The 25,013-nt window shown below is 44.2% G+C and overlaps 1 protein-coding gene across 4 annotated transcripts in view; it reads left to right on the forward strand.

Moving 5' to 3' along the window:
- The window catches only part of LOC147886403 (uncharacterized), an 83,661-nt gene extending 64,257 nt beyond the window's left edge, over nucleotides 1-19,404 (forward strand). For all 4 annotated transcript variants that reach the window (XM_087395846.1, XM_087395843.1, XM_087395844.1 and 1 more), the window contains 4 exons: nucleotides 10,675-10,769; nucleotides 18,383-18,545; nucleotides 18,653-18,910; nucleotides 19,129-19,404. In XM_087395846.1, coding sequence (XP_087251972.1) covers nucleotides 10,675-10,769; nucleotides 18,383-18,545; nucleotides 18,653-18,910; nucleotides 19,129-19,239 — 627 coding nt within the window. In that variant the 3' untranslated portion in view covers nucleotides 19,240-19,404. The remainder of the gene's footprint in view (nucleotides 1-10,674; nucleotides 10,770-18,382; nucleotides 18,546-18,652; nucleotides 18,911-19,128) is intronic.
- Nucleotides 19,405-25,013: the final 5,609 nt, after the last annotated feature.

Genomic DNA, 25,013 nt, shown 5'->3' on the forward strand with positions numbered 1-25,013 from the left:
TGTATTGTCCAATTTTCAGGTAGCTTTAGCCTATAAGCTACATCATTAATCCATTCAGAAACTTGGAAAGGACCATAGTACCTCATCTTTAGCTTTGTGTACACTTTGTCCTTGCCTTTCATCTTCCTGAGTCGTGCTTTCTTGAAACACAGCAGCACCCAATTGCCCTCTTTCAAGAGTAGCTCGTGGTGATGTTTATCTACTACCCGTTTGTGCTTCTCCTGGCTTTACCGAGACATAAAAAGTCTCACCATCTGGTTTGTTGTATCTTCTTCTGTACGGGAATAAAATGGGCCTGCTTGCTAAATCTGCAAATAATGGTCCATATTCCATCATGTCCCAATGATGTACGTGGAAGATCGAAGATGAAATCCATGGCAATGTTCTGCTAGGGTCGATCGGGAATGGGTAAAAGCTGCAGCAGTCCAGCCGGCTTCTGTCTATCATATTTCACCTTCTGGCAGGTGATGCATGTCCTGACGTAAGTCTCGACATCCTGCCTCAATGCCGGCGAAAAGAAATAATGCTCCACAGCTTTAATGGTGGCATCAATGCCTTTGTGTCCTGCATAAGGTGGGGCATGACTCTCAGTCAAAACTTTTGGCCTCAACTTTTGTGTGACACACAATCTACCATGCATCATAAAAAAACCCTCCTTGAGAGTATAGTGCTCATGCCTCTGGCCCTCGAGCAACTGATCATAAATCCATGCGAAATCAGCATCATTGGCATATTGATCTGTCATGGCATTAAGCTCATCCTGATATGCAATGGTAACGGCTGAAACTTGCGGCGTAATAGACACTACTTCTGGGGTGGGCTTTCGGGAAAGTGCATCTGCACATTCTTTTTTCTAGGCACATGCACAATCTGAAAATGAAACATAGAAAGAAAGTTGGCCCACCTCATGTGCTCCTCGGACAGCTTTCTCTGAGTGAGAAAGTATAGCAAGGATTGGTGATCGGTCTGAACATAAAAATCAGCACCTAATAGATAATGCCTCCAGATGGAAAGAGCATGTATGACAGCCAACATCTCTTTCTTATAGATGCCAAAATTCATTTCAGCGTCCTTGAGCACTCTACTTTCCTATGCCACCACTCTACCGTCTTGCATAAGTACCCTGCCTACATTGTTCCCACATGCATCAGCTTGGACAATGAAAGGCTTGCAAAATCGGGCAATATGATAACGGGATCGGAGCAAAGTTTCTCTTTCAGCTTCTCAAAAGCTGCGATCTCGGTGGTACCCCATCTGAAAGTGACCCCTTTCTTCTGTAAGACATGGACTGGTGATGCGATCTCTGCAAAATATCGGATAAATCTCCTATAGTACAAGCACAAGCCCAGAAAGCTACGTACTTCATGGATGTTCTGCAGGTGCGGCCAATCCTTGGCAGCCTCGACTTTGGCAGGGTCCATCTTGACTCCATCTTTAGAAACAATATGTCCGAGAAAATGGATCTCATGCATGAAAAACTCACTTTTCTTGGCATTGACAAGCAGCTTATCCTTTCGAAGCTCCTCAAAACCAATTGCCAAGTGCTTCTTATGTTCAGCCTCATCCTAAGAGAACACGATGATGTCATTAAAAAAAGTGCCAACAAAGGCCTGGTGTTCTCTAAAAATTACATCCATCATTCTGTTGAAGGTAGCAGGTGCATTCGTTAACCCAAATGGCATGACAAGAAACTCATACAGATCAAATGTGGTTCGGAATGCTATTTTGTGCACATCCTCGGGCTGAATTCTGATATGATGATAACCACTCTTAAGATCAATGCGGCTGAACATGCCAAAATCCTGTAACCTATGCAAAATATCATCTATCTTGGGTATTGGGAATCTGTTCTTAATTGTGATTTTATTGAGGGCCCGGTAGTCAATACACATCCACTAGGATCCATCCCTGGACCAAAAACACGGGTGAGCAGTAGGGTGAAGAGCTGGGCTGAATCAGCCCCTTCTCTAACAGGTCCTTGACCTGATTCATAATTTCCTCTTGTTTTTCGGCATTGTCCCTGTAAGGAGGCCTGTTTGGTCTTCTAGCCTTTCGGGGGACTGAGAGTCAAAAAAACCCGCTGCTTTCCGTGTCCATGTAGATCTGAATGTGCATTCTCATCCTGCCTATCAACGGAGTAATTGATTGGCTGAGCCCCGGGCAAGCCATGTCCGTATCACACAAAGGACCCATCTCTTCTGCCTTTATTCCCAAGTTTCCAACCAGCTCTGGAGAAATGAAGTTGGCTTTGGCTCCCGGATCGAAAAACAGGAAAGCTGTTTGGTCTCTTATCTCATCCCATGCCCGACATAACTCTGTAGCACCCACATTCTGAACAGCCCCGATCAAATTTGCCAAAAGACCAGCAGTGGGTTTGGGCTTTTTATTTTTTGATCATGCCTCTTCTCTTCCTTATGCTCACCCTGCTCAGTAGGAGGGAACTTCCTCTTCTTGTGTGGGCACTCGAAAGCCCTATGGCCCTCCTCCTTGCAAATGTAACATTTGTTGGCATCATAAAGGATTTGCTTTTCTTCATCTGACATACTAGTATGAGATGGTACTCGCCTCTGTCCTACACAAACTTTGCTTTCATAGGCTGTGAGAACTTTCTGAACTTCTTGGGAGATTCTAGCTTGCTGCCCTTTGACTTTGGTGCCTCCTGTTGGCTACCTCTGAACCCAGAAACCTTCCCCTGCATGAGTGCATAAGCCGTAGTGGCATTCTCAATCAACTAAGACATGTTGTAGACCTTTGTCTTTGTGCAGCAGTCTCGAATCTCCTTTGGCAGCCCGCAATAGTATCTTTCGATTTGCTCGGACAGCGGTACATGTCTGTAGTAGTTCACTGGCAACAAGGCTTCCCGAAACTTTCTATTGTACTCTTCCAAATTTCTGCAAGTCCCCGCATCTAACTTGTACCAATCAGTTATAATATCCACCTCGAAAGTGGTGGTTAACCATGCAGTTGAGAACACCTGTTTGAATTCAACCCAGGTGGTAGGTGCTCTGCCTTGCAAAAGTAAGTTGGGCCACCAGTGGATTGCATTTCCCTTCAAGAAGGTTGCTGCCTTTCAAGCTTTGGAAGACTCTATGAAATGTCCACCTGAATAGGTGGCATCAAACTATTGCACAAATGTCAAAGCCTTCACTCTGTCTTGCATCCCATCGAAAGTTTCAAACTTCACAGCTGCCCCTTCCTCCTTATAATCTTTCAGCTTGCCTTTGGGAGTAAGATTATCACAAACAGGGGGCTGTAAAAACAGCGGAGTCATCATTGATCCTGCATTTTGAGCCATACCACGAGTACCCATGGTGGGGTTAAACATTCTGGGTCCCACTCCTTGCCTCCGTAGCATATTCCAAGTATCGCCCATCATTCCAAGCATCCCTGTTTGCATGCTGGGCTGCATCCCAAGGTTTGCATACATCATATTGGCATTAGCAGGGGGCATTCCTCATTAGCAGGGGCATTCCTCCCATCATATGCTGCTGGAAATTCTGCATTCCAGGCTGCATGCTGCCCACAAAACTGCCTGGCATTACAGTCCTTCCGTGGGCTGTCCCACCATTACTTGGAACACTTAATCCCCTCCAAAATACCCTGGATGCCTCATAGTATGTGAAAAAACTTGCTGTCTCTGATTCATTGAGTGAAAGTTATTGGCATTATCCCATTTTAGGGGCAACTGAGGGCATCATTGGTGGCTGCTCGCTTGGGGGAGCGTGCCGAGTCTTCTAATTCTTCTTGTGCTTCTTCTTAGATGTCTTCTAATACTGCCAGGAGGAGCTTGCATAATCTCCACGAGACTCTGTTGCAACTATGACAAGGCTCCCACTGCATTTTGCATTCACAATTGAGAAAGCGCATTGGGATCAAGCCTCGAGTTGCTTGCAGGACCTCCTCGGGGACCGTGCTCACCTCAAACTGTGTGCCAATAGTTCGTAGACCTGTACGGACAATCCGTACGGCATCCATATAGCTGTAAGAAAGAGTCTCGGGATGTGCCACCTGCAGTAGAAAAGGTAGCAGAAGCAAGCAAAAGCGTGTGCAAGAGCTGGCAATAGCAAAAGTGCAAGAAAACTGTGAAGCTGGCATTGAAAACTGCTCCCCACTCCTTCTGCAGGCTTTGGAATGCTACAAGACGGTGAGGGAGAGAGATGGTAGGTTGGGGGGAGCACATGCATTTGCATGCATGCCATTTGGCCCTTCATTAAAGTCCTTACCACCATACCAAGGACAAAGTTGGTTGTCCTTGGGCCCAACTTTAAGACCCCTCTTTAATGCCTTTGCCTTGCACCTAGGACCTAGTGGGTGCACCTAGAATTTGCCCCTAGGAACTTCGAGGAAGTTTGCACTTCCTCTAGCTAGTCCCTCACGAGCAAACTATTACTTGACTTAACCACAGTTAACCTCGAGTTATCCACGGGTTGAGTTACACTAGGCTTTTCACGAAAGCCCATATCATCGAAGATCCCTTCCTAGTGAGTGGACCTCCTTGAAGATCCATCTATGAGAAGGTTGCCATTACACTCACATCTTTAGGGTGTTCAAAAGTAGGCCTTGTGGAAGAAGGACCTTCCAAGGGTAAAAACTTGTGATGATGCCTATCACAAAAAGGTTTTTCCAGAAGGATTTTTTTTTTGCATCTCTAGGTTGATGAGATCCCCAATCCTTCCTCGAAGTAAGGTAGGATAACTTTCTACCAAGTCAACTTAGCCATTGATCCTGTCCAAAGAAAATTGTGCATTATTCATGAAAAATGAGTCATGCACCCTATGTGATGGAAGTACCAACAAGATGTGATGTATCTAGCAATGGCAAGCAACTTTGATGACCACCCAATGCTCTACCCACAAGAGTGTTCAGTGAAGCTCTAGTTTAAGAGCTTATGTCACATACTCTCTAAGGTAGGGGCCACTTGCTTCTATAAAAGTGTCCATTTTCCAATGTGGTGAGACTGAGATACCATGTGGTCTCACCTTTGAGGATTCAACAAAAGCCAAGGATCTCCCTTGAAGTGAGAGATCCCTCTATGCCTAATCTATCTCTCTCTCTCTAGATCAGCAGTTGAACGCTCCACAAAGAGGGTGGTGTCATTTGCAAATTGCAGGTAGATCAAGAGCCAAGGATCTCCCTTGAAGTGAGAGAGCCCTCTTTGCCTAGTCTATCTCAACCCCTCTAGATCGATAGTTGAACCCTCCACAGAGATGGTAGTGTCATTTGCAAAGTCCAGGAAGATCAAGAGCCTCACCCAACCAACCCTACTTTCTATGCGAAGAGAATACCTTGAGGGCTCCACTACGAGCCAAGAAAGGAAACAATCGGCAACCTTGTACTATCGAGCATATGAGATAGAAGCCTCCCTCTTGTGGCCTGCAATAAATTGTTGACTCGAGCTACCTACAAATAGTGCAAAGGCCTTACTAATCCAATGTTCTGAGAAGAGTAGTTTCTACATGATACCTTCTAAGAAGGACAATCCAATACCTGTCAGTTCTCAATATTGTTGAAAGAAGACGAGAGAGCCCATCTTCTTTTGGACACTTTTGCACGAGAAGAACCTTCAAGGTCTCAAGCCTCTATTCAACTCTCATGGTTGTGTGATGACCAAGGGACCGTGGGCCCAAACCTCCTTTCAAGCAGCCACTACCTAGGGTGTGGGCTTCTTCGCCTAGGGCAATGATTATAGGATGAGGTAGCCATCTACCATATGATATAGGTAGGCTACTTGGACCTTAGAGGAAGGGCAAGTAACCAATCTAATGATAGAAGCATGGGTAGGTGGGGAAAGATGGGTAACGGAAAAATGGTCTAGGGGGCCCGGGGTGGGAGGGGGTGAAAGGAGGGGGAGGGAAGGTGTTGGAATTGTCACCTCCCAATGTGTGAGCCCCCATATGAGAAGAGCATGGGGGGAGTGGATCTAGGGATGTATAGACTGCCACATGGGCAGAGAATGGGGCTGCCACATGGGCAGCACATGAGCTGTCATGTGGACAGCACAAGAGAACTTGTGCAAGAGAGATGGCGGGGGCATGTAGCCTTGGATTTGGCTTGGCAAAAGGAACCTCAGAGCAGGCATACGGCCTGCAATAGGGCCCTGTAAAGGGTGCGATGACATCAGCAGAGTACGGTCCCACTGTACGCGGCTGTACGGAGGCTTATTGGATGGAGAACAGGGCTGCTGGAAGCCTGACAGAAGGCGGGATCTGCAGTGGCCAGAGTGCCTGGGCCTAAGGCGGGCTGCCACGTGGCCAGGCGGGTCTGAAGAACATCCCCCGACCAGGTCGGTTTACAGACTGGGAGGGGGGCAGTCTGGTCAGCCCAAATTCCCCCTACTGGTCGGTCCATTTCAGGGTCCCTTGAGCCTATAAAAGAGGAGGCATTTGGCCTCATAACACATCTTCTGGAGCAGCCAGTCACAAGCAATCAAGAGCAGCAGGAGACCTACTCTTGGAGCCTATTCCGAGAGGACCAGGAGAGAAGGAAGAGTTGTAGGCTGAGCTTGAAGGGCTGCCTACCTAGGCTGACACTCAGGGCAGCAAGGCTGAGAAGAACACTCTAGACAGAGAGTCTACATACGCTCAAGGTGGAGCACGCGGGCTCAGAGATCTAGAAGTGCTTGACATCTAGTAGGAGAACCTTTTGGTATTGTATCTTATCCTACTTTGTGGACGGAGGGAAATATAAAGTGTTGCTTCTATATTTGTCTTTGAGCATTGTCTATTTACTGGCTTGCACATCTATGCACATCAAGTGAAGTTTGTGATTCCACACCCCCCACCTCACTGTGTGAGCTCCTGGACAATACTATCAGTCTTCCGCGATGCGTACCCTCTATTGGGTCATTTCTAACCTGGTATTAGAGCCCAAGTAGGAGGCTCACAAGTGTGGGAGCCTGAAGGCAGGGACCTTGCTGAAGGACGACCCTAATTCAGAAGCTCTTGGGAATCGACTTCCACGGCTAGAGGATTGTGCCCTTGCGAGAAGGAGGGTGAATCAGGTTCAGCCAGGTGCGTTCAGCCTTCTGGTCTACTGAAGATTGAGTTTGGTTGACTTTGCTGTGTGGTTAAGCAGCAGAGATGTCGACCTCTACAGCCTCTTCAGCCCCTACTCTCTGTTCCTCCTCCCCCAGTTTTCTTTCATTCACTATCCCTAACTTTGGAGAGTTTGGGAAACTGGATGGGACCAACTACCCGATCTGGACGGTTGCCTTGATGGTACTGAGGAGGCTGCCTTAGAGTTTCAAAAGCTTTGTTATGATCGTGACAGCAGGATAGAGGACCAAACCTCTGGCGTTTGAGGAGTTGGGTCCATTACTGCTACATGAAGAAGCTAGGGAGAAGCTCTACAACAATGACAAGGACGACAAGGCACTGCTGGTGAAGGATTACGCTGGCAAAGGAAAGGGCAAGCCTAATGGTGGCAAGTCCAAGAAAGACGACTCTGATGACGAGGACACTTCCAAAGAGGAAGCAAAAGAAGAAGTGCTTCTACTGTGATACGCTAGGTCATTTTGCGAAGTACTACAGAAAGAAGAAGGCGAATCAAAAAAACAAAAGGAAGGAATGCGACTCAAATTCAGAGCGAGATACAAAGGCCAAAGCAAATGTGGTAATCGAAGAGTTGTTCTTGGTGACATCTCCGTGTGTTACCGAGGGTAGATATGTTGACCTAGAAACCACAGTAAGGATATCTGACATTGAGATGTGGGTCGACGAGGAGTCAGATGCCTTTGTGAAGGTGAAGAACAACATGGAGTGCTTGGTACCTTCCAGGGGCGTGGCTGTTGACACTGACACAAGGGTGGATTCCATGGAGTGCCCTGGGGTCTCATGTTCAGATGGATGCTGTACTTCAGAGGGGGACAGTACATGATTACACAGGCTATTGGTGAGTGCCTTGATGAGGTGCATAGTTTGCTTTCAAAGCAAGCACACAGGCAGTACGACGGTTTGGTATGCACTTAATGTTCTGCATTTGAGCCTTTATAGCATGCTGTGGAGAGACTCTGCTCTTCATTTGTCTCAAGTGATGCAAGATTGGAAGGAATTGGCCTTCTTTGAAGGCAGAAGGGGAAGTGTGGGTGCTTCTTCAAATCTCGGATGTAGATTGCTGGAAGGTGATGGACAAGGAGTACTGAAGCCAGAAGAGTACCTACTTGAGAACTCAGTCAGAGTTCATGGTCCAGGTTATCTGAAAATATTCATTTGTTGTAAACCTTGCCAAAAGAAGGACGGGTTGAAACAGACCCTCAGAGCATGGTGCTTGGAAGACTCCAGGTTGTTCATTCATTATGAGGGGGACAACTGGAAGATCGTGACGGCCCGATTGCTCGAGTTCGAAGGCAGGAACATGACTGAAGGTGATGGTGCCAGGAGGTGCTACCAAAGATGGACCTGTGTACCAGGATGGTGTGCGGAAGCGGAACCAAACTTGGTGGAGCTGGAGCCACTAGCTGAAAAGCCAGGAAAAGATTTCGACATCGAAAAGTTCCAGAGGACTACGACTAGGGAGTCATCGTCATCGACGTGTTGGTATTGGGCCTGGATGTGTCGGTGAGAGGGGGTATTGGAATGGTCACCTCCCCATGTGTAAGCCCCCATATGAGGAGAGCATGGGGGGGGTGGACCTAGGGATGTATAGACTGCCACATGAGCAGCACATGAGCTGTCATGTGGACAGCACAAGAGACCTTGTACAGGAGAGATGGCGAGGGCATGTAGCCCTGGATCTGGCCTGGCAAAACGGAACATCAGAGTAGGCGTATGGCCTGCAACAAGGCCTTGTGAAGGGCACGATGACATCAGCAGAGTACGGCCCCACTGTACAGGGCCGTATGGAGGCTTATTGGATGGAGAATAGGGCTGCTGGAAGCCTGACAGAAGGCGGGATCTGCAGTGGCCAAAGGTGTCTGCATGGCAGGGCCTTTGGGCCTTGTATGGAGCCTGCAACAGGCCTAGAACAGGGCCAGCAGGTGGGCAGAGTGCTTGGGCCTATGGCGGGCTTCCACGTGGCCAGGTGGGTCTGAAGAACAGCCCCCAACCAGGTCAGCTTACAGACTTGGGGGGGCAGTCTGGTCGGCCCAAATTCCCCCTACTGGTCGGTCCATTTCAGGGCCCCTTGGGCCTATAAAAGAGGAGGCATTTGGCCTCATAACACATCTTCTGGAGCAGCCAGTCACAAGCAGTCAGGAGCAGCAGGAGACCTACTCTTGGAGCCTATTCCCAGAGGACCAGGAGAGAAGGAAGAGCTGCAGACTGAGCTTGGAGGGCTGCCTACCTAGGCTGACACTCAGGGCAGCAAGGTTGAGAAGAACACTCTAGACAAAGAGTCTACATACGCTCGAGGTGGAGCACGCGGTCGCAGAGATCTAGAAGTGCTTGACATCTAGTAGGATAACCTTTTGGTATTATATCCTATCCTACGTTGTGGACGGACGGAAATATAAAGTGTTGCTTCTATATTTGTCTCTGAGCATTGTCTATTTACTGGCTTGCACATCTATGCACATCAAGCTAAGAAGTTTGTGATTCCACTCCCCACACCACACTGTGTGAGCTCTTGGGCAATACTATAAGTTTTCCACGATGTGTACCCTCTGTTGGGTCATTTCAAACAGAAGGGAGGGGAGGGGACGGACGGGGATGGGATGGCTTCTCTGACTATAGTGATGTGTCCTTCAAGGGAATAGAAATAGTCTCATGGATTGTTTTGAAGAGGTCGAGCTCTTTATGGGTTCCTCCATCTCTTGCCCTTGACCTTGTGCTGCAGTGTTCTCCGTAGCTATCCGATCTCTAGTTCTGATTCTCCATCCCCATTTTTGTTCTTCAGTACATACCTGCCCTTTTTCTCCCTCTTCAACCTAATCCAAATCCTAGTTGTTGGAGCGGTTATTGGGGGCTGGGCCTTGTATAGGGTGGGGTAGAGGGACAAGAGGAAGATATAAAAGAGGGAGGGGGAGGATGGTGGAGGCATGCTTAAAAAAAGGTGGGGACCTAAGGAAACCTTGGCCATGAACTAGGTAGAGGCCGAGTAGGCTTGAGAGGCTGTGAGTGCCCGGAAGGCTTCAAACCAGCCCAATGGATAGCTGAGGGTGGGCAGCTGTATTACAAGAAGGACAGCAAAAGGGATGAAAGATCAGCCGGGGGTGAGAAAAGGTGGCTGAAGGAAGGGAAAAGTGAAAGGAGGAGGAGGTAGAGCAGAGGACGGTGGGAGGAGGGTGGCAGCGTTGAGGCTAGTAGGCATTAACAACCGAGGGGTAGGCACTCTCCCCATGCGAATCTATTGCTTCCCTTTTGTCTTGGGGTAGAAATTCAGCAATAAAAGTTTGTTGGAGTATGAAACACAGTCTTGCATGATTTAGTAACGCTAACATGTGCAATGATTTTGATGTTGTCGAATCCTCCTATGCGTTACATCAGATGACTTAAAGTGCATGAGGTTATCTGTAGGAAAAATGATGATCTGTTAGGGAGTACAGTTTTGCAGTCATTTCCTAAAGCACTAAATGTGAAAGCCCAGTCATAGGATAGTGGTATTCTCCACATCAAAGTCTTTTTTAATATATGAAAACTCCATACTTCATGTCTGGGGTCGTGGTTACGTTGCCTCTTTTGGAGGACAATGATTAATTTAAAAGCATGAAACTAAGACTAAATTTCTGCCTAATCCCAGGAGCTTATAGAAAAGAATTCTAGAAAATCACAAAGGCGACATGGATTCGATCCTCTACCAGAAGAAGGAAGAATCTATCAGAAAAATGAAGGCAGGTTTGTGCAGTCTAACTTTACTAGGACTCTGCTTTTGTTCTGTTACCTAAAGTTGAATGAAATATGAAATGGAAGATAAAAGAAATGGGTGTTGTTTTAACTATATGGTGCGTTGCCCTATCAGCTAGATTTAGATTTAGATGCTCATTTGGGAGAGACTAAAATGAAATCGTTTAGACCTCACAAGCAGTTGTAGCTTGAATGAAGAGATTTGGACTACTTTTTGATTAGCCTTCTCCTTTAGAGCTAGCCTTCGTCGTGGCTGAGTTTGCCCTTCACCTCTAGAGTGCCGACAGAAACTCAGTACGAAGACTTTGCATGAATGGATGCTCAAGTATGTGTGGGTGTGTGGATTTGTATGTGTGAGAGCATACTTTTATACTATGGTCTACACCCATTTTTGGGCGCTGATGACGTCAGTGGGGATGTCATAATAGCTAGTCCCTGCTATGCATGATGGAGTTTATGGTTTTCAATCTTATGAGTGACTATCGTGAGATTGAAACTGCACTATGTTGTGTTTTTAGAGGATGAGTTTGGGAATGTTCCTGGATTCATCTAGGTATATGTGATTTAAGGACCCCTCATATCCTCGTATCATTGTAAGTTATGTATATCCATTGTTTAAATGGGCAGAAATATCATGCAACGATGCTCCACATGTCTTCAGAGTGTACTGGTCTTTGTTGTTTGAAGAGACTTTGATATGGCTGGAAGATAGATGGTGGCTTCATGTTCTACTTATCTTCTTGCTCATTTCCCTCAATACCAGCAATATCACCTCACCCTTTTGCTTCTTGCTCACCTGCTTTCTCCACGAGCCTATTTGCATTATCAACCCATTCTAGTTCGTCATTGTTTTTCTCTCTTTTTTTCTGTTTTGTCTGCCCTTGGCTGTCTTCTTTGGTTTTCTCATATTTAGCTAATTGTTTCTCAAGAAACTTGTCTTTTGATTAAATGACTACCCTTTGCATATTTACATGTTGGTTGTTTTTATGTGCAGCCCAAGGCCATTTGAATCTGAAGGTGACCTTACTTTTTTAGGAGTTCTCTTGACTTGAAGCTTACGTGAAATTTCAGATACAGCTCTCTTTTAATCAATAGATGCCTTGGGCATGTCCTTGCTTTGTTCTCATCTTGATAGTTGAGCAGCTTCCCCTTTGCCATATCATTCATCTTTGCAAGTATGTCATGCCAATCTCTTGCACTTGGATCATGATGATGGCTTTCCTTTTTTGCAAGAGATTACCAAAACTGTACTTTTGTGAGGCTCTTCTTTCCCTTGCAAGTGATCGTCTATTAAACATCTGTCACTCACATGTCCTTGCGATTTTTATGTTGTTGTGTGTTTTATTTTTGGGATAATGCCTTGATCTTTCACACATGTGCTATGGGGTTTTTTCCTGTCATTCTTTCTGACTCCCTATAATTGATGCCTTGTAAATTGTTTGCTTGCAGCTGTGGCCTCTTTTCCTGTCATATTTATTCCTCCTTATGAGCTATGACCCTTGGGGGAATTGCTCACTTGCATCCTTTTTACTCTGCACATTTATTTTCCTTCTTTGCAATTTCACTTGAAAACTCATGAGTGCTCTTGCAAGAAATGCAGTGAGTGGGTAATATTCTCCTTGTTTTTCTGCCTTTTCTTGCTCCTCTATGTTATCTTGATTTTATCTTTGCACAGCTCTTCAATTTCCTCATTTGATGCAATGCATCAGGGGCAGCCTCTTGCCTGTAGTACATTCTCATCAGCTCCAGGAAAATGAGAGTTCCTGGGAATTTCATAGGTGTAGTTTGATGCTTGATCTCTCTTGAAAGGGTTAAACGAATGAGGACAACTTTTGGGTGCCAATAAGGGCATATCTTATGTTCACTTGAAATGTAGCAGGACCTTGGATGGATTGTCTGAGATAAAATCTAAGAGAGACTGTTGGTAATGGTATATAAATGTCGATGGTTGGTTGTTATGTTGTGTTGAAATAGTTCAGTCAAGGATCAGTCTATCAAAGTCTTTGATGATGGGGTTTGAGATGACTAGACGACTCTACGGACTTCCATGCACATTAATGCAGGTTAGATTGTTAATCATGTGTCTACGGGCAAGAATGTGGCTAATGTCTAGATGAGGACCGAAAGGGAGCAAGGTTAGTAAATGCATGTGGGATTAGCACATAGGGAAGCATGAAAGAGTCTTGTAGGGGATCAGGGTACATTTTGATGCATGACACAAAAGAAATATATGGAGTCATGATTGGATGCATGGGAACCAGCTGGGTAGACTGTGCATAAGCATGGTATGCAGACCGTGCGTCTTAAAGGGTGTTCCCTCAGACAGAATGACATATTTGTAATTTTGACTGGTTTTGATGTTGAGAATAGTATTGTGTGGTGCATATGGTTGGTTGGAGATTTTCCTTGCGCACCCATGGTATTATCTTTGGTGTACGGGTTGCCGATGGGGATGTATGGATTTGAGCCTTGCAATTTGGGGGCCGTGAAGATTTTGAGCAAGTTACCAGTCACTGAGAATTTTCCATGGCAGAGTCAATCTCAGCTTTGTTGACATTGACATACATTTGTTCGATCTAGGTGCCATTTTCCGTTTCCCATTAGTGTCCCTTTTATGTTAAGATCTGATCTCTTTGATAAGGCTATAAAGGAGCTTCATTTCTTGAGCTGCAGCCATGACACAGCAGCCTCTTCGTGCTAAACTCAAGCAAAAGTCTCTACCAAGGCTAGAGGAAGCATCAATAGAGAGGGCTACCTTGTACTGCAAGTCCGCCAAGCCAGTGTTAGAAGGAGGAATTGAGTGTTCTCCATGGGCAAGGATGGTTCAAGCTACACTTCAAAAGACCTTTTAAAAAAACATAAGAAATGCATCTCTCAAAAAACATGACAATGGTTGATATGAGGTGATGAAAACCTGGGATGACGTGGATGAGAAAAGGGAAAAGGAAGCAGTACACTAATGCTTGAAATTAAAAGCCCATACAAGTCTGTGCGTTTGCAAGTTAGGTGATGGTACAGCGAGGAGGATAATTGAGGATAAAGCCTGCGACAACTGAAGGAGATCCTAAACATACATTGGACTAGGGAGCACTCTTTTTCATGAGAATTCAGTTTTGGGATTGCAATTTATTCTATTGCAGTTGTTTCCCTAGTATATGGAAAAGCGCGATAGTTTCTATTTAGTGGAAATTATTATTAAGAAAAAAAACACCAAACCAAAAACTAGGAAGTCAAAACCTTGTAGATATGGAACACAATGGCCAACTAGAAATGAAAATCGAAGATGACACCTCATGTGTACAGTGTGAATCCCACAGTATTGAAATTTGGTCCATACAGCAGGTATCACACCCAATGTCCAACCATGCTCATTGAATGTTAGGATTGGGAATTTAGAGGATTTCCTGCTGCAGTTACTGGCTGGTAGAGCTGCTGGCCAATGAGGGATATGAAGAGTTAATAGAGCTATCCATACTTTTATAGATAGAACCTCCAGAGAGGAAAACAGGAAAGGGGTGTTGGAACCTGATTGGCTCAGTGGAGCTGTTGGCCACGTGTCACAAAGAAGGAGCTCTTAGGAGGTGGAAAGATAAGAGGCAAGCTTTGTGTGGGGAGGAGGTTGAAAGACAAGAGGCAGATTTAGGGGGAAGGAGGAGATAGAAGGTCAATGGAATGGAGGAGATGGCAGTTCAACTTTGAGAGGAAGGAGGAGATGGAAGGTCACTGGAATGAAAGGAGGAGATGGAAGGTCTCAGAGCCATGGGTTAAGACAGCAAGCCAATCCAAGTATGCAAGGTGAATTGATTAGCAATTTAAGAATCGATCATTTTGTTGGTTGGCTGAGGGAAGATCCACGTTTAGATAGGGAGTGGTTGAGGATGGTCATGCATCTTTGCCCGTTTAGTACTTGTTATCCTTTAAAAGACCACAACAATGGGGTACTCAGATTTTGTTTGAGTGGAATTTGTCACCATTTGCTGCTTCTCTCAAGAAATAAAATGTAATCTTTATTAGAAATCGACTTCGGTCAAAGAATCTTGACTTTGGTTAACTAAGAATAAGTTTTATTGTTTTACTTTTGCTTTGCATTGGTAAAAGAGAACTGTGAGGACATCCACAAGGGACTAGGATTCGTCCAGGAACTAGGAATGCATGCATTTCGCTAACCTGTAATGGGTTAAAGTATTGGAATTTATTTGTGCAATATGTAGGACCCAAGAGAGTGCAAAAAGGACCCAAGATTGGGGAGAAAAGCACAAAAAGCCACAAGGCTCTAAAACCAAGGACAAGGGGGCGCCTTTTTAAAAAGAGGGCTCACAAAATTGAGAAGGCGCCTAAAGCCTCCAATTTGAAAAGAAGTCTAAAAAGCTTGGCTTTTATATAAAAGTAGCTTTCTTTTTTTTCAAAAAAGATTGCTTCATTAAGTATGAATGAAAGCCGCAAGAGAAAGCTCAAATGCGGGAGTACATCATGACATGTATTAAAGAAAAAAAAGCTCAAAAACAGCTAACAAAAATCCAAGTTGGAGGCTGAAAATGCCACCTCAACCTTGAAATAGTCTCAGAGAAGAACGGAGATCCTCTTCAAACTCTAAAAAAGGTATCTCTCCTGGTTGTAGCTGCTCTAGAGGATCCCTGCATACTCGCCTAGATGGCCATCACTGTGTGTATAGTATCAGTCCATATATTGGCCATAGACTGGGACGGGTGAACTTGTGAATCCTCCATTGCCTCCGTACATCTAGCCCTCCAAATATGCGCCAAGTTGCAATGCTAGCCAGAATCTCCCAAGATGTGTCTAGCAAGGCATGAGCAGATCTGAAAGGAGTGAAAGGAACATCCTGGAGAGAGCATGACTCCACAAAATGTCGTCGTATAATGAAGGATGAGTCTGAGTCTTGTCCCTCGAAAAACACCTGAGGTCCTATAGCTTTTAGCAGGCCCTAGCTTTTTTCTTCTTTTTTTTCAAAGAAAGGAACCTTCTATTAATGCTTGAAAAACTTTCATACAAAACAGCAGCCCCAGCAGCCCCGAAGGTACTGAGTATGGAAAAAAACCTGGGATAAAGGCTGAAAGAAGAAAACCCAGCCTGTTCTAGAGAAACCCAGCTCACTGCCTAGGGAATCTCTTATACAGGGGCTAATAGCTAGGTGAGGGGACTATATAACCAGCGAATCCCTCGCGGAGTGAATATCCTAAAGGCCAAGCCTTGTAGAAACGTGCACGACTCGCGACAATCGCCCTAGAGCCCGGGGTCCCCCGCTCCCTGGTGGAGCGCAAGTTGTAGATGATATCCTACCAGATGGCGACCAAGGTAGCCGAGGGTGGAACCGGATTGTCCTCCCTCAGACAACCAGGCCACCATCCCCGAGGTGTAGTCCCTCTAAAGGCTCTGCATGCGGGTCAAAATCCTAAGGGCTCCCATCCAGATCCTCACTCCACTCCTCACTCCACTACGACAGCTCTAGAGGCAGTGAGGGATCGTCTCCACAAATCCAGTAGAACAGCAGTGACACTGCCCCTCCATGGGATGCTGGGAGGATCAATGTACCACTCCTTCCCGAATCGGCCCACAACTCTGATCATCTGCCAATGAATCCCATCGAGCCATCTCTGGGTCTCTCAGTGAGTTTCTGAAGTTAGCCTCTAGGCCTTACACGGAAGAAACTAGGCTGCGTGCTGCCTCGCTGAATCATCATCCTCAAGGGGACCCCAATCTGAGAAAACTGACCCAACCATCTGTTGTCCATCCACATTTGGAGTCCCTCCCACCAAGACTCAAGGATGGCTAGGTCAATCTCACTCATCCGTTGCCCTGCCCCTCGCTTATGCGCTATGGCTCCAAGCCTCGCCTCTGCCTCCATGGGTAACATGCTCCATCTGCCAAAGGAGCAGGCCGGGCCCCACTGTGCCCAACGAGTGTGAGTCCGCTGCCTAAGCAGACGTCCATCCTGATCCCTAATCTCTGGGTGCCAAATGAGGGACTGACGCTCGAACTCCTCTCTACAATGAGGCTGAGCACGGATGAGGCCCCTTGCTAATCTCTGCTAGACCCTATGGAGGCTCCTCATCATGGGGGAACCCTTGCTCGTAAGGGGGGCCTCTAAAAAGATCTATTTGTGTGAATGTTGCCACTGTCCCCCAGTGCGTGGGGTGTTCCTGAGAAGCCCTCGCTATAAGAGGAGCTTCCAGGGCTCTGCGCCAGGGTGAGGCCACGCACAACCAACTTGCCCAAGAGGGCTTTGCTCTACATCTCCGGATCAATGATACGCAAGCCTCGCAATGCCTGCGGCGTGATCACCGTTTGCCAAGCGACCTGAGCTCTGGTATTCCTCGTGCCGTCCGATCCTTCCCAAAGGAAATTCTGAACCAAACGTCGGAGCTGTCCAATGCACCCTCAGTGAAAACACCAGCAAGAGGCAATGTACCAAGCCGTGGCAAGAAGCTAAGCTATAGGAATACAAGAAAATGTAGCACGCCAACAAGCGGGAATCCTAGACTAGGGAGAACAAATTGGACGAAACCGAAAGATATCTGCAGTGCTGATTGCTTGAAGAGGGAAGGAATGTTACGTATCAGTAGGAATGTAGCAAGACCTCGGATCGATCGTGACAAAAAGTCTTCAGAGAGACCTCTAGTAATGTACATATATATGTGAATACTTGGTTTTTATGTTGCATCGGAATATTTTGGTTAAGGATTAGTCTTGTCAAGCTCTTTGATGACGGGTCCAAGATGAGTAGAAGGCTCTATGAAGTTTCACAAGCGTTAATGCAGGTTAATTTGCTAGTCATGTGCCTAGGGGAAAGAATGTGGCTAATAAGTCCCCCCTAGGGATGGCAAGAAATGTGGCTAATAAGTTAGATGAGGACCAAAAGGGACTAAGGTTAATATGTTACTTTGCTAGTCATGTACCTAGGGGGAAGTCCTTAGGGGCAAGAATGTGGCTAATAAGTTAGATGAGGGCCAAGAGGGACTAAGGTTAATAAATGCATGGAGGATTAGTACATAGCAAGTAAAAGAGTCTTCTAGGGTTGCGGTACATCCTGATGCCCGTTGCGAAAGGAAAATGTGTAGAGTCATGATTTGATACTCTGCATAAGCATGGAATGCAGGCTGTAGATGGCTGGGAGGTGATCCAGTCTCCGACACTTGTGGATTGTTTCTCGTGCAATTGGTTGGGAGGTTATTAGCATACGTGGAAGAAGTGTTAGTTCTGTAGTTAGAGATCGTACCAAGTATAGCAGGGTCACGAGCATGGTTTGTGTATGGGCATCTGCTAGCTTATAACCAGAACAGACGTGAGATCTGTGTAGAGGTTGTCTGCCTCCCTTATTTTCCCCTGTGAACACAATTTATACAACCAAGTCGTATTTAGATTGCACTTATGCTTTTGAGTCGCATAGATAAGCTGGGGATTCATTAGAAGCCTTGCAAAGAATCGTGACAGCTGTCAAATCTCGCAGTGAAATCTACCTATTCTGTATCATCATATCCTCCATTCCTACTGCATTTTGTGTCTTTCATGTGTATTTATGTGGATATATTAGCTTCCACTTATGGGAAACTCCTTACTAATCTCATATATTGGCACACATTTGAAAGGTGGAGCTTTCGACTCACAGAAAGTGATTGCAAGTTCAAAGTACTGCTCGATATTTCAGTGGGGCGCTATATGGACACTTCACTGATTGACATAGACATACAGCCCATGTGGGTCAGAGTTTTGGTGAAAGGAAAACTTTTACAACTGTGTCTTCCTGAAGAAGTACGTCATCCCAACAGATTGCATCACTATAAAATGACAAATTGCTTTATGCAGAGGTGGTATTCTTTCAGCTTCCTTTTCCAAAAAAAGAAGTGTCTTTAATACAGGTGAATCCAGACGCAAGCACTGCACAACGGTCAACGACAACTGGAAACTTAGTTATCTCCATGCCCAAATCCAGCTCAAACACCCGAGTCAATTTTCAGGGATGTAATACTTCTGCACTTTTTTATGCATCTAAATATCAGCATGAGCAGCGAAAGGAACAAGATCAAGAGAAGACTATTCCTTACACCTCACAGGTCTCACAGCATGATGTCTTTGACAATGTGGAGAACATTAACTGCAATGGACTGCATCTGAAGGTGCTGTACACATAAGTTAGACCTTTCTTGTGAATCTCTCTTCCAGAACCTCATAATGAATGCTTTTGCTCTTACCATGAAAGAAAAAAAGTTGCGCCCAAAATGGGTTGCAAGTCTTGATAAACCCTTTCTTGTAACATGAAAGTATTGGAACATTTTTTTTAATGAGGTTTTCAGGATCCTTGTGAATTTAATCCTTTTTGTGGTGGATCATGCAGCAAAATCAAAATTTAAGACTGGCACCTATGGAAGAACTTAAACAAGACGATGTCTGGAGTACTGACATGCAAGAGGAGAGTAGTTTTGACGATCTGCCAGCATTAGAGTAGTGCAAAAAGGTCATCAGATAAGTTTCTTGATCTAATATGTAATTATGACATTGCCTTTTGGGAAAAAGTATGGCTCTTGACGAGCATGTAACCTTGCAGTACCACAGATGACTAACGAGTTCTTATCAGATCCAGGGCCCCTTAAACCTTGGTTTTTATATTCAAAGCTGCCATGATGGAAGTGTTTCCTCCCTGGTCACAATTGTAGTAGACATTGATAGGAAAATGAAGCTGCTTGCCTAAAATACTATCTGCACGATTAAAAAAGAACTCTATCATGTTTCTATAACGATTCCATAAATGTGTTTCCATGGCAGTGAATTACTACGTCTTAACTGTTGTGCTTTAAAATATCTGACCCCCCTAATGGAATCTATAATATTATTGAACTGAATAGCTAATGGTTCCCCTAATGGAATCTATAATATCTAACAGATTTTTCTAGCAGGAGGACAAGCAATGAGCAAATGAAATTAATTCATCTTATTTGTGGCCCTGACATTTTTTACATTTGCCATCACTCTTGCCAATCCTTTGGCCTCTACAGTTTGATCACATAGCTTTATGCAGAGAACTATGGACATTTTCTCTAGTATGTCCTTGTGCCAAATCTTTAGAAATCTGCTTCTTGAACAATGGCTATTATGTGGTTATTTTCATATCAGAATAAGTATCTTGTAAACCTCATCTGTCTTAGAATTGAGAGTTGTGATGGGAAACGAAGAGAGCTTCCCCCCCCATTAAACTCCTTGTAGATAAAGCAAGAGCCCCCTTTCAATTGAAAGCTGGCATCCCATAGTCCCAACCTACTCATCACTAGGAGTTGGTCTTGTTTGGATAGCCTAAATTATCTCCTTATCTCAGGCCAAATTTTTCGCTTGAGTTATTCTTTGAGCCAAAGCTGCCCCCGACAGTGAAGACATTTTTTGGAACAAGAGATTGGCATTTATATACTCAGAGTCATTCAAGGAATTGGTCTTGAAAATAACTTACCTTTTGTTACTCGTTGAAGTTTGTGTTCTTATTCTTGCACATCCATGGTGGCTTTGGTCACTATTTTTTGCTACCTAGAAGATGACCTCTCTTTGACGCTGATATGTTTGCATCATTGCGTTCAGTATCAAATTACAATTTAAGGATTTTGAGTTGCGCATAGGGACTCCTCCTTGAGCTTCTCTACAACCCGCATTTTTTGGGTACCATCTTGCTTATAAATTTCATTGCGACATCCTTAAATTTTAGGTGTGAGGAGGGAGTGGTACTCAATTTCACCTTTTTGTTCTTATCTTGCACTATACCCCTTTCAATGTCAATCCTATAATGGAGGGTTGCCAATTGCATAGTCGACTTCAAGGCTTCTTTTCCAACATAAGATCCGCAATAATATCTATACGAGACATTCGAACAAAATTTGTATGCAAGCGGTAGTCTACTTTCAGATATACATCCAGACACTTTTTCCAAAAAGTGAACATTTGCTTGATGATCCAACCGAGAGAGTATACATCGGAGGCCTTGGACTATGCGTTGGAGCATGTCGGATCCAAAATCTATGAAGCCACCCATGATCTTAATCTATTGATTGAAAACACTCTCTCTAAAAACAAAGATGGTGGAATTTATAAGAAGTGGATGGGGGAAATGAGATGGGGATATTTAGAAGGGGATGAGCAAAGGGGATGTGAGGGGGAGGGGGATATTTAGATAGATATGGGTAAAACGAATGCAAGGGGAAAGGGGATTTTTAAAACGGGATGGGAGAAGGGGATGCGAGGGAAAGGAAGCTTTTTAGAAGGGGATGAGGGATGGGGGGAAGGGAATGAGAGAAAGAGGGAAAATAAACTTAGAAGAGGATGAGAGGGAGTTTAGAAGGGGACAAGGAATGTGAGGGAAAGGAACAGGGGAGAAGTAGACATTTCAAAGGAGGATGGACACATGAGGGTATGGGAAGAGAGGGAATTTAGAAGGGGATGTGGGGAAAGGGGGAATATTAGAAGGGAGATCAGAGGGAATGGGGCAAAGGGATGGGAGGGATTGGGTGAAAAGGGAAATGGGAGAGGTGATGTGATGAGGGAGAGACAGAAATGGTAGGGGATGAGAGAAAGGGGATGGGGAAAGAGGGGACGTGGGAGAGGGGATGGGTAAAGGACAAATAGGAGGCGGGGTGGCAAAAAAAGAAAAGGAACTGCGCATCCAATTTACTATTACCAAATATGTTCAAGAAATCCTTACTTGGAGGACTTGTCAAATGAAATGACACATGATATCAATGTTTGACCATTCATGATCCTTTTTTCCCAAGAAAATGGAAGCCTAGTTGTCACAAAAGAACACAGTAGCCCTAATTATTTGCTCCTTTGACTGCTCTCTATTTTCTTCCCACTTCCACTTTTCTTTTTTCTCCTTGTTACAACTCTAATTTTCTCTCACGATGTGCTCTTCTTCTGTGGTATTATTTACTATCTCCTCCCCTTTTGTGTTATCTCATCCCCGCTCACCATTATCTCCTCCCTCCCATGCTCTCTCCACCCCTCACTAGTCTCTTCACCCTCCATTCCTTGCTGGTCTTATATGCCCCCCCACTGTTTATTGAGACATATTTTCAATAGACTAGTAATTGGGTTTGAGAATTATACAAGTATTTGAAAATATTGGTGGTTCTATGCCACGAATATATTTTCCCATACAAATAAAAACGACTATACCATTGACCCTACCATTGAATTTGTATTTTGAAGTAATGTTTTACTTATAAATAGGCATTTATTTTGATTGCAAGGTGGAAATTTGTGAGTCATTGATTATACAATGTGGGACAAAAAATGTGACTACTTTTTGAAGTGGTGGACAAGTACAAATTGATAACACATAATTGGTTTGGAAATAAGGGAACAAGGAAATTTGAAGGAGAGCAGGTATAAAGGAGGAGATTGATGAAAGAGATGAGATTATGGTTATTCTACAGTGTTAACATATATGAATTTTAAAACACTTTAAATTACTTTTTTGTCTCTTTTAGCAATTGCGCTTTATAAGCAACTTAGGTCATTTCACATTCACGTTTCACTCCTAGCCTTCTTCCAACTTGCCACTTGATAATGATCATCTATTCTACCACCCCCATTTATGCCATTTGGCTTCCTAGTCATGGATTCCTTTAAAGTAGCATTTGGATATTGGATGTCATTGATTGATTCCCATCCTTTGAGTGACCAAATGTACCCCATCTTTTGAAAGCCAAAAAAAGTAGTGGAAACCGTGAGATCCTTCCTCCTTATTGATCACCCTTCCCTCTAATTTTTGATGGCTAATCTGTCCAAATAGGTAATTCATTACACTAGCGAGTCCTTATAAGTGTGTTGTTAGGATTCTACACAAATTGGTGATACATCCTCAACTTCTCAATTGATGGAGAGAGAAGTAGCCCATATTTTTCATATCCTCAATATTTGAGGAGGATATCAATAAAGAGGGTAAGGGAGCATCTATGTCTATAGCTATTGCATGTGTTGTCATCAACATGGAGCTAACAAAGTAAGTTTTGTTAATGTTTAGCGAGTGAGGATTGAGATTGAGTTCATCCTATCACCACAGTCTCAACCTTCTTTCACCTTGGTGTTTCTTGATCCCCTAACTATAGACATTTTAGAGGCTATTGATCTATGAGAGAATGAGGGCCCATAAATAATTTTGAGAAGTCTTCCTTTGTCGTATAGAAAGAGGAAAGAAGTAAAAATTAAGATGAAGTTTAGAAATAGAAACGGAAAAATGAGAGGATGCTAACGAGGAGAGAATAAACTCTAAATATTTGATCTTAGATTCAAAAGATACTGTTTTATTGATTTTGTCCAAGAGAGGACAAGGGATTAGAATCTCAAGAAAACATACAAAAAGTCACAGCAAGGAGGTGCGGCCATGGGTGGCATCAATCATGAGGATGAGGAAGACAAGGAAGAGAATAAAGAGGTGAATCAACAAAATTGGCATGCATCAAATGCCAAGGATGACAATAGCGAGTCCTCTTTAGACTAGCAAAACGAATGTAATACATAACCTCACATCAAAGTATGTAATGTGCATTATTTTCAAGATAGTAAGAAATTATAGGGGTTTTGAAATGAGTCCTTGTTGTAGAACTCTATGCATACTCTATAAACAAGGTGAGCATTCCACATAGAATCAAAATTGGGTACTTGTAAAGGGGCAAATTGATGTGTGTGTGTGCGCCTATGGGATTGGAGTCCTATGCAAGAAGTGTGTGAGTGTAGGTGTGCTAGAAGGTTCCAATTAGGTGTGTCAGTTGGTGTGATGAGTGAGTGATCATAGGAGGTGATTGATTGAGATCATCAAGGAGATGATTGTGGATCTGGGATCTACCTACATGAAGGCAGTTGCCTATATATGTAACCACTCTATGAATAAACAAGGATAGTTGTGTCTCATTGTTTCTACATGGAATTACACGTGGTATCAGAGCCACTCAGCCTCCATGAGCCTCCTTGAGTTCTCTTCTTTGAGCCTCCTTGAATTCCACTAAGATTCTACTAGATTCTTCACATTGTGGCCATTTGCAAAGTTCTTTCAAGCTAATATGAAGGATAGAGGTAGACTAATACAGGATATCCCATTTTATCCTTGCTTAGCCTCCACATGCACTACTCTAACTCCCCTATCTTCAGTAGAAATTTGATTTGACAGAGACTCTTCCTTGGAAAAGAAGCTTCTTTGAGACTTCCCATCTCCCCATTCTTTTGGGACAAAGAGGTGTAGAAGGTTAGTGAGACCTTGTTCCCCTTGCTACCTAGCTCCCTTGTACGGTAAAAGGATGGAGAATACTAGAGGAAAGAAGAATTTGTGAGAGGGCATGACCTCTAGCAAAATGTTTACCAACCATCCTTTGTGTAGGAGCACTTCAAGCATTCAAGGGAGGCTTCTTTGCCTCACCCTTCCCAAGGACTAAATGCAATATTGGTGCTCCCAATGCCATCTCACCCTTGATTAAGAATTTTTCTCAACATGCTAAGCCAATTGTGCAAGTTTCAAAAAGCAAGAAAAAAAAGGATGTGCAGCAAGGAGGTGACATTGCGTTAGTAAATCCAAAATGATCATCTTTGAATGCACGAGTGATTTTGGGAGAGGGCAATCAAAATGGAGGAACATTACCACCAAATCCAAAAGCTATTTCAATTTGTCTTGTCTTAGATGAAGACTTGGATCAAGACTTGGTAGACTAGCTTAGAAAACATGCTTTGGTACGATACTAACTAGGATCCCATCCCCCAGTAGCTTTCCTAAAGCATAAGTGAGATCATCGTGGGTCTTGTAGTGAAAATGTGTGATTTGTCTATAAAGGATACTATGTTTTGAATTTTCCTATTTGAAAATGAAAAGATGGCCACAAGGATCCTCCATCAATGCTTATGAGTAAGGAACCAACCTTTATATGTGGACAGTTGGCATCCCAATTCCTCTTTTTACAAGATGAGGTCTACGAGGACACCTATTTGGGGGGAACACTCAAACTTGCCTCTATATTATGAAATCACATTTTGTGGAGGACTAGGGGTTGTCCTTTGGGTAGTAGACAAAGAACATCTCGTTAACCCAAGAGGGAATGCCAATATAGTCTCTAGATGGACTAATAGAGGATATGCCTAACAAGCTAGTTATTCTTTCCAAAAATGGATAAGTCTTCAAAGAGACAGAGGATTTGCCTAGTACCCTAGTTTTCTTTCTAAATATGGATATGTCTTCTAAAGCATCATTCTGTGTAT

Source organism: Dipteris shenzhenensis, chromosome 24 (assembly GCF_047967505.1).
Source record: "Dipteris shenzhenensis isolate YYH24624 ecotype China chromosome 24, Dip_SZ_1.0, whole genome shotgun sequence".
NCBI classification, from domain to species: Eukaryota; Viridiplantae; Streptophyta; class Polypodiopsida; order Gleicheniales; family Dipteridaceae; genus Dipteris; species Dipteris shenzhenensis.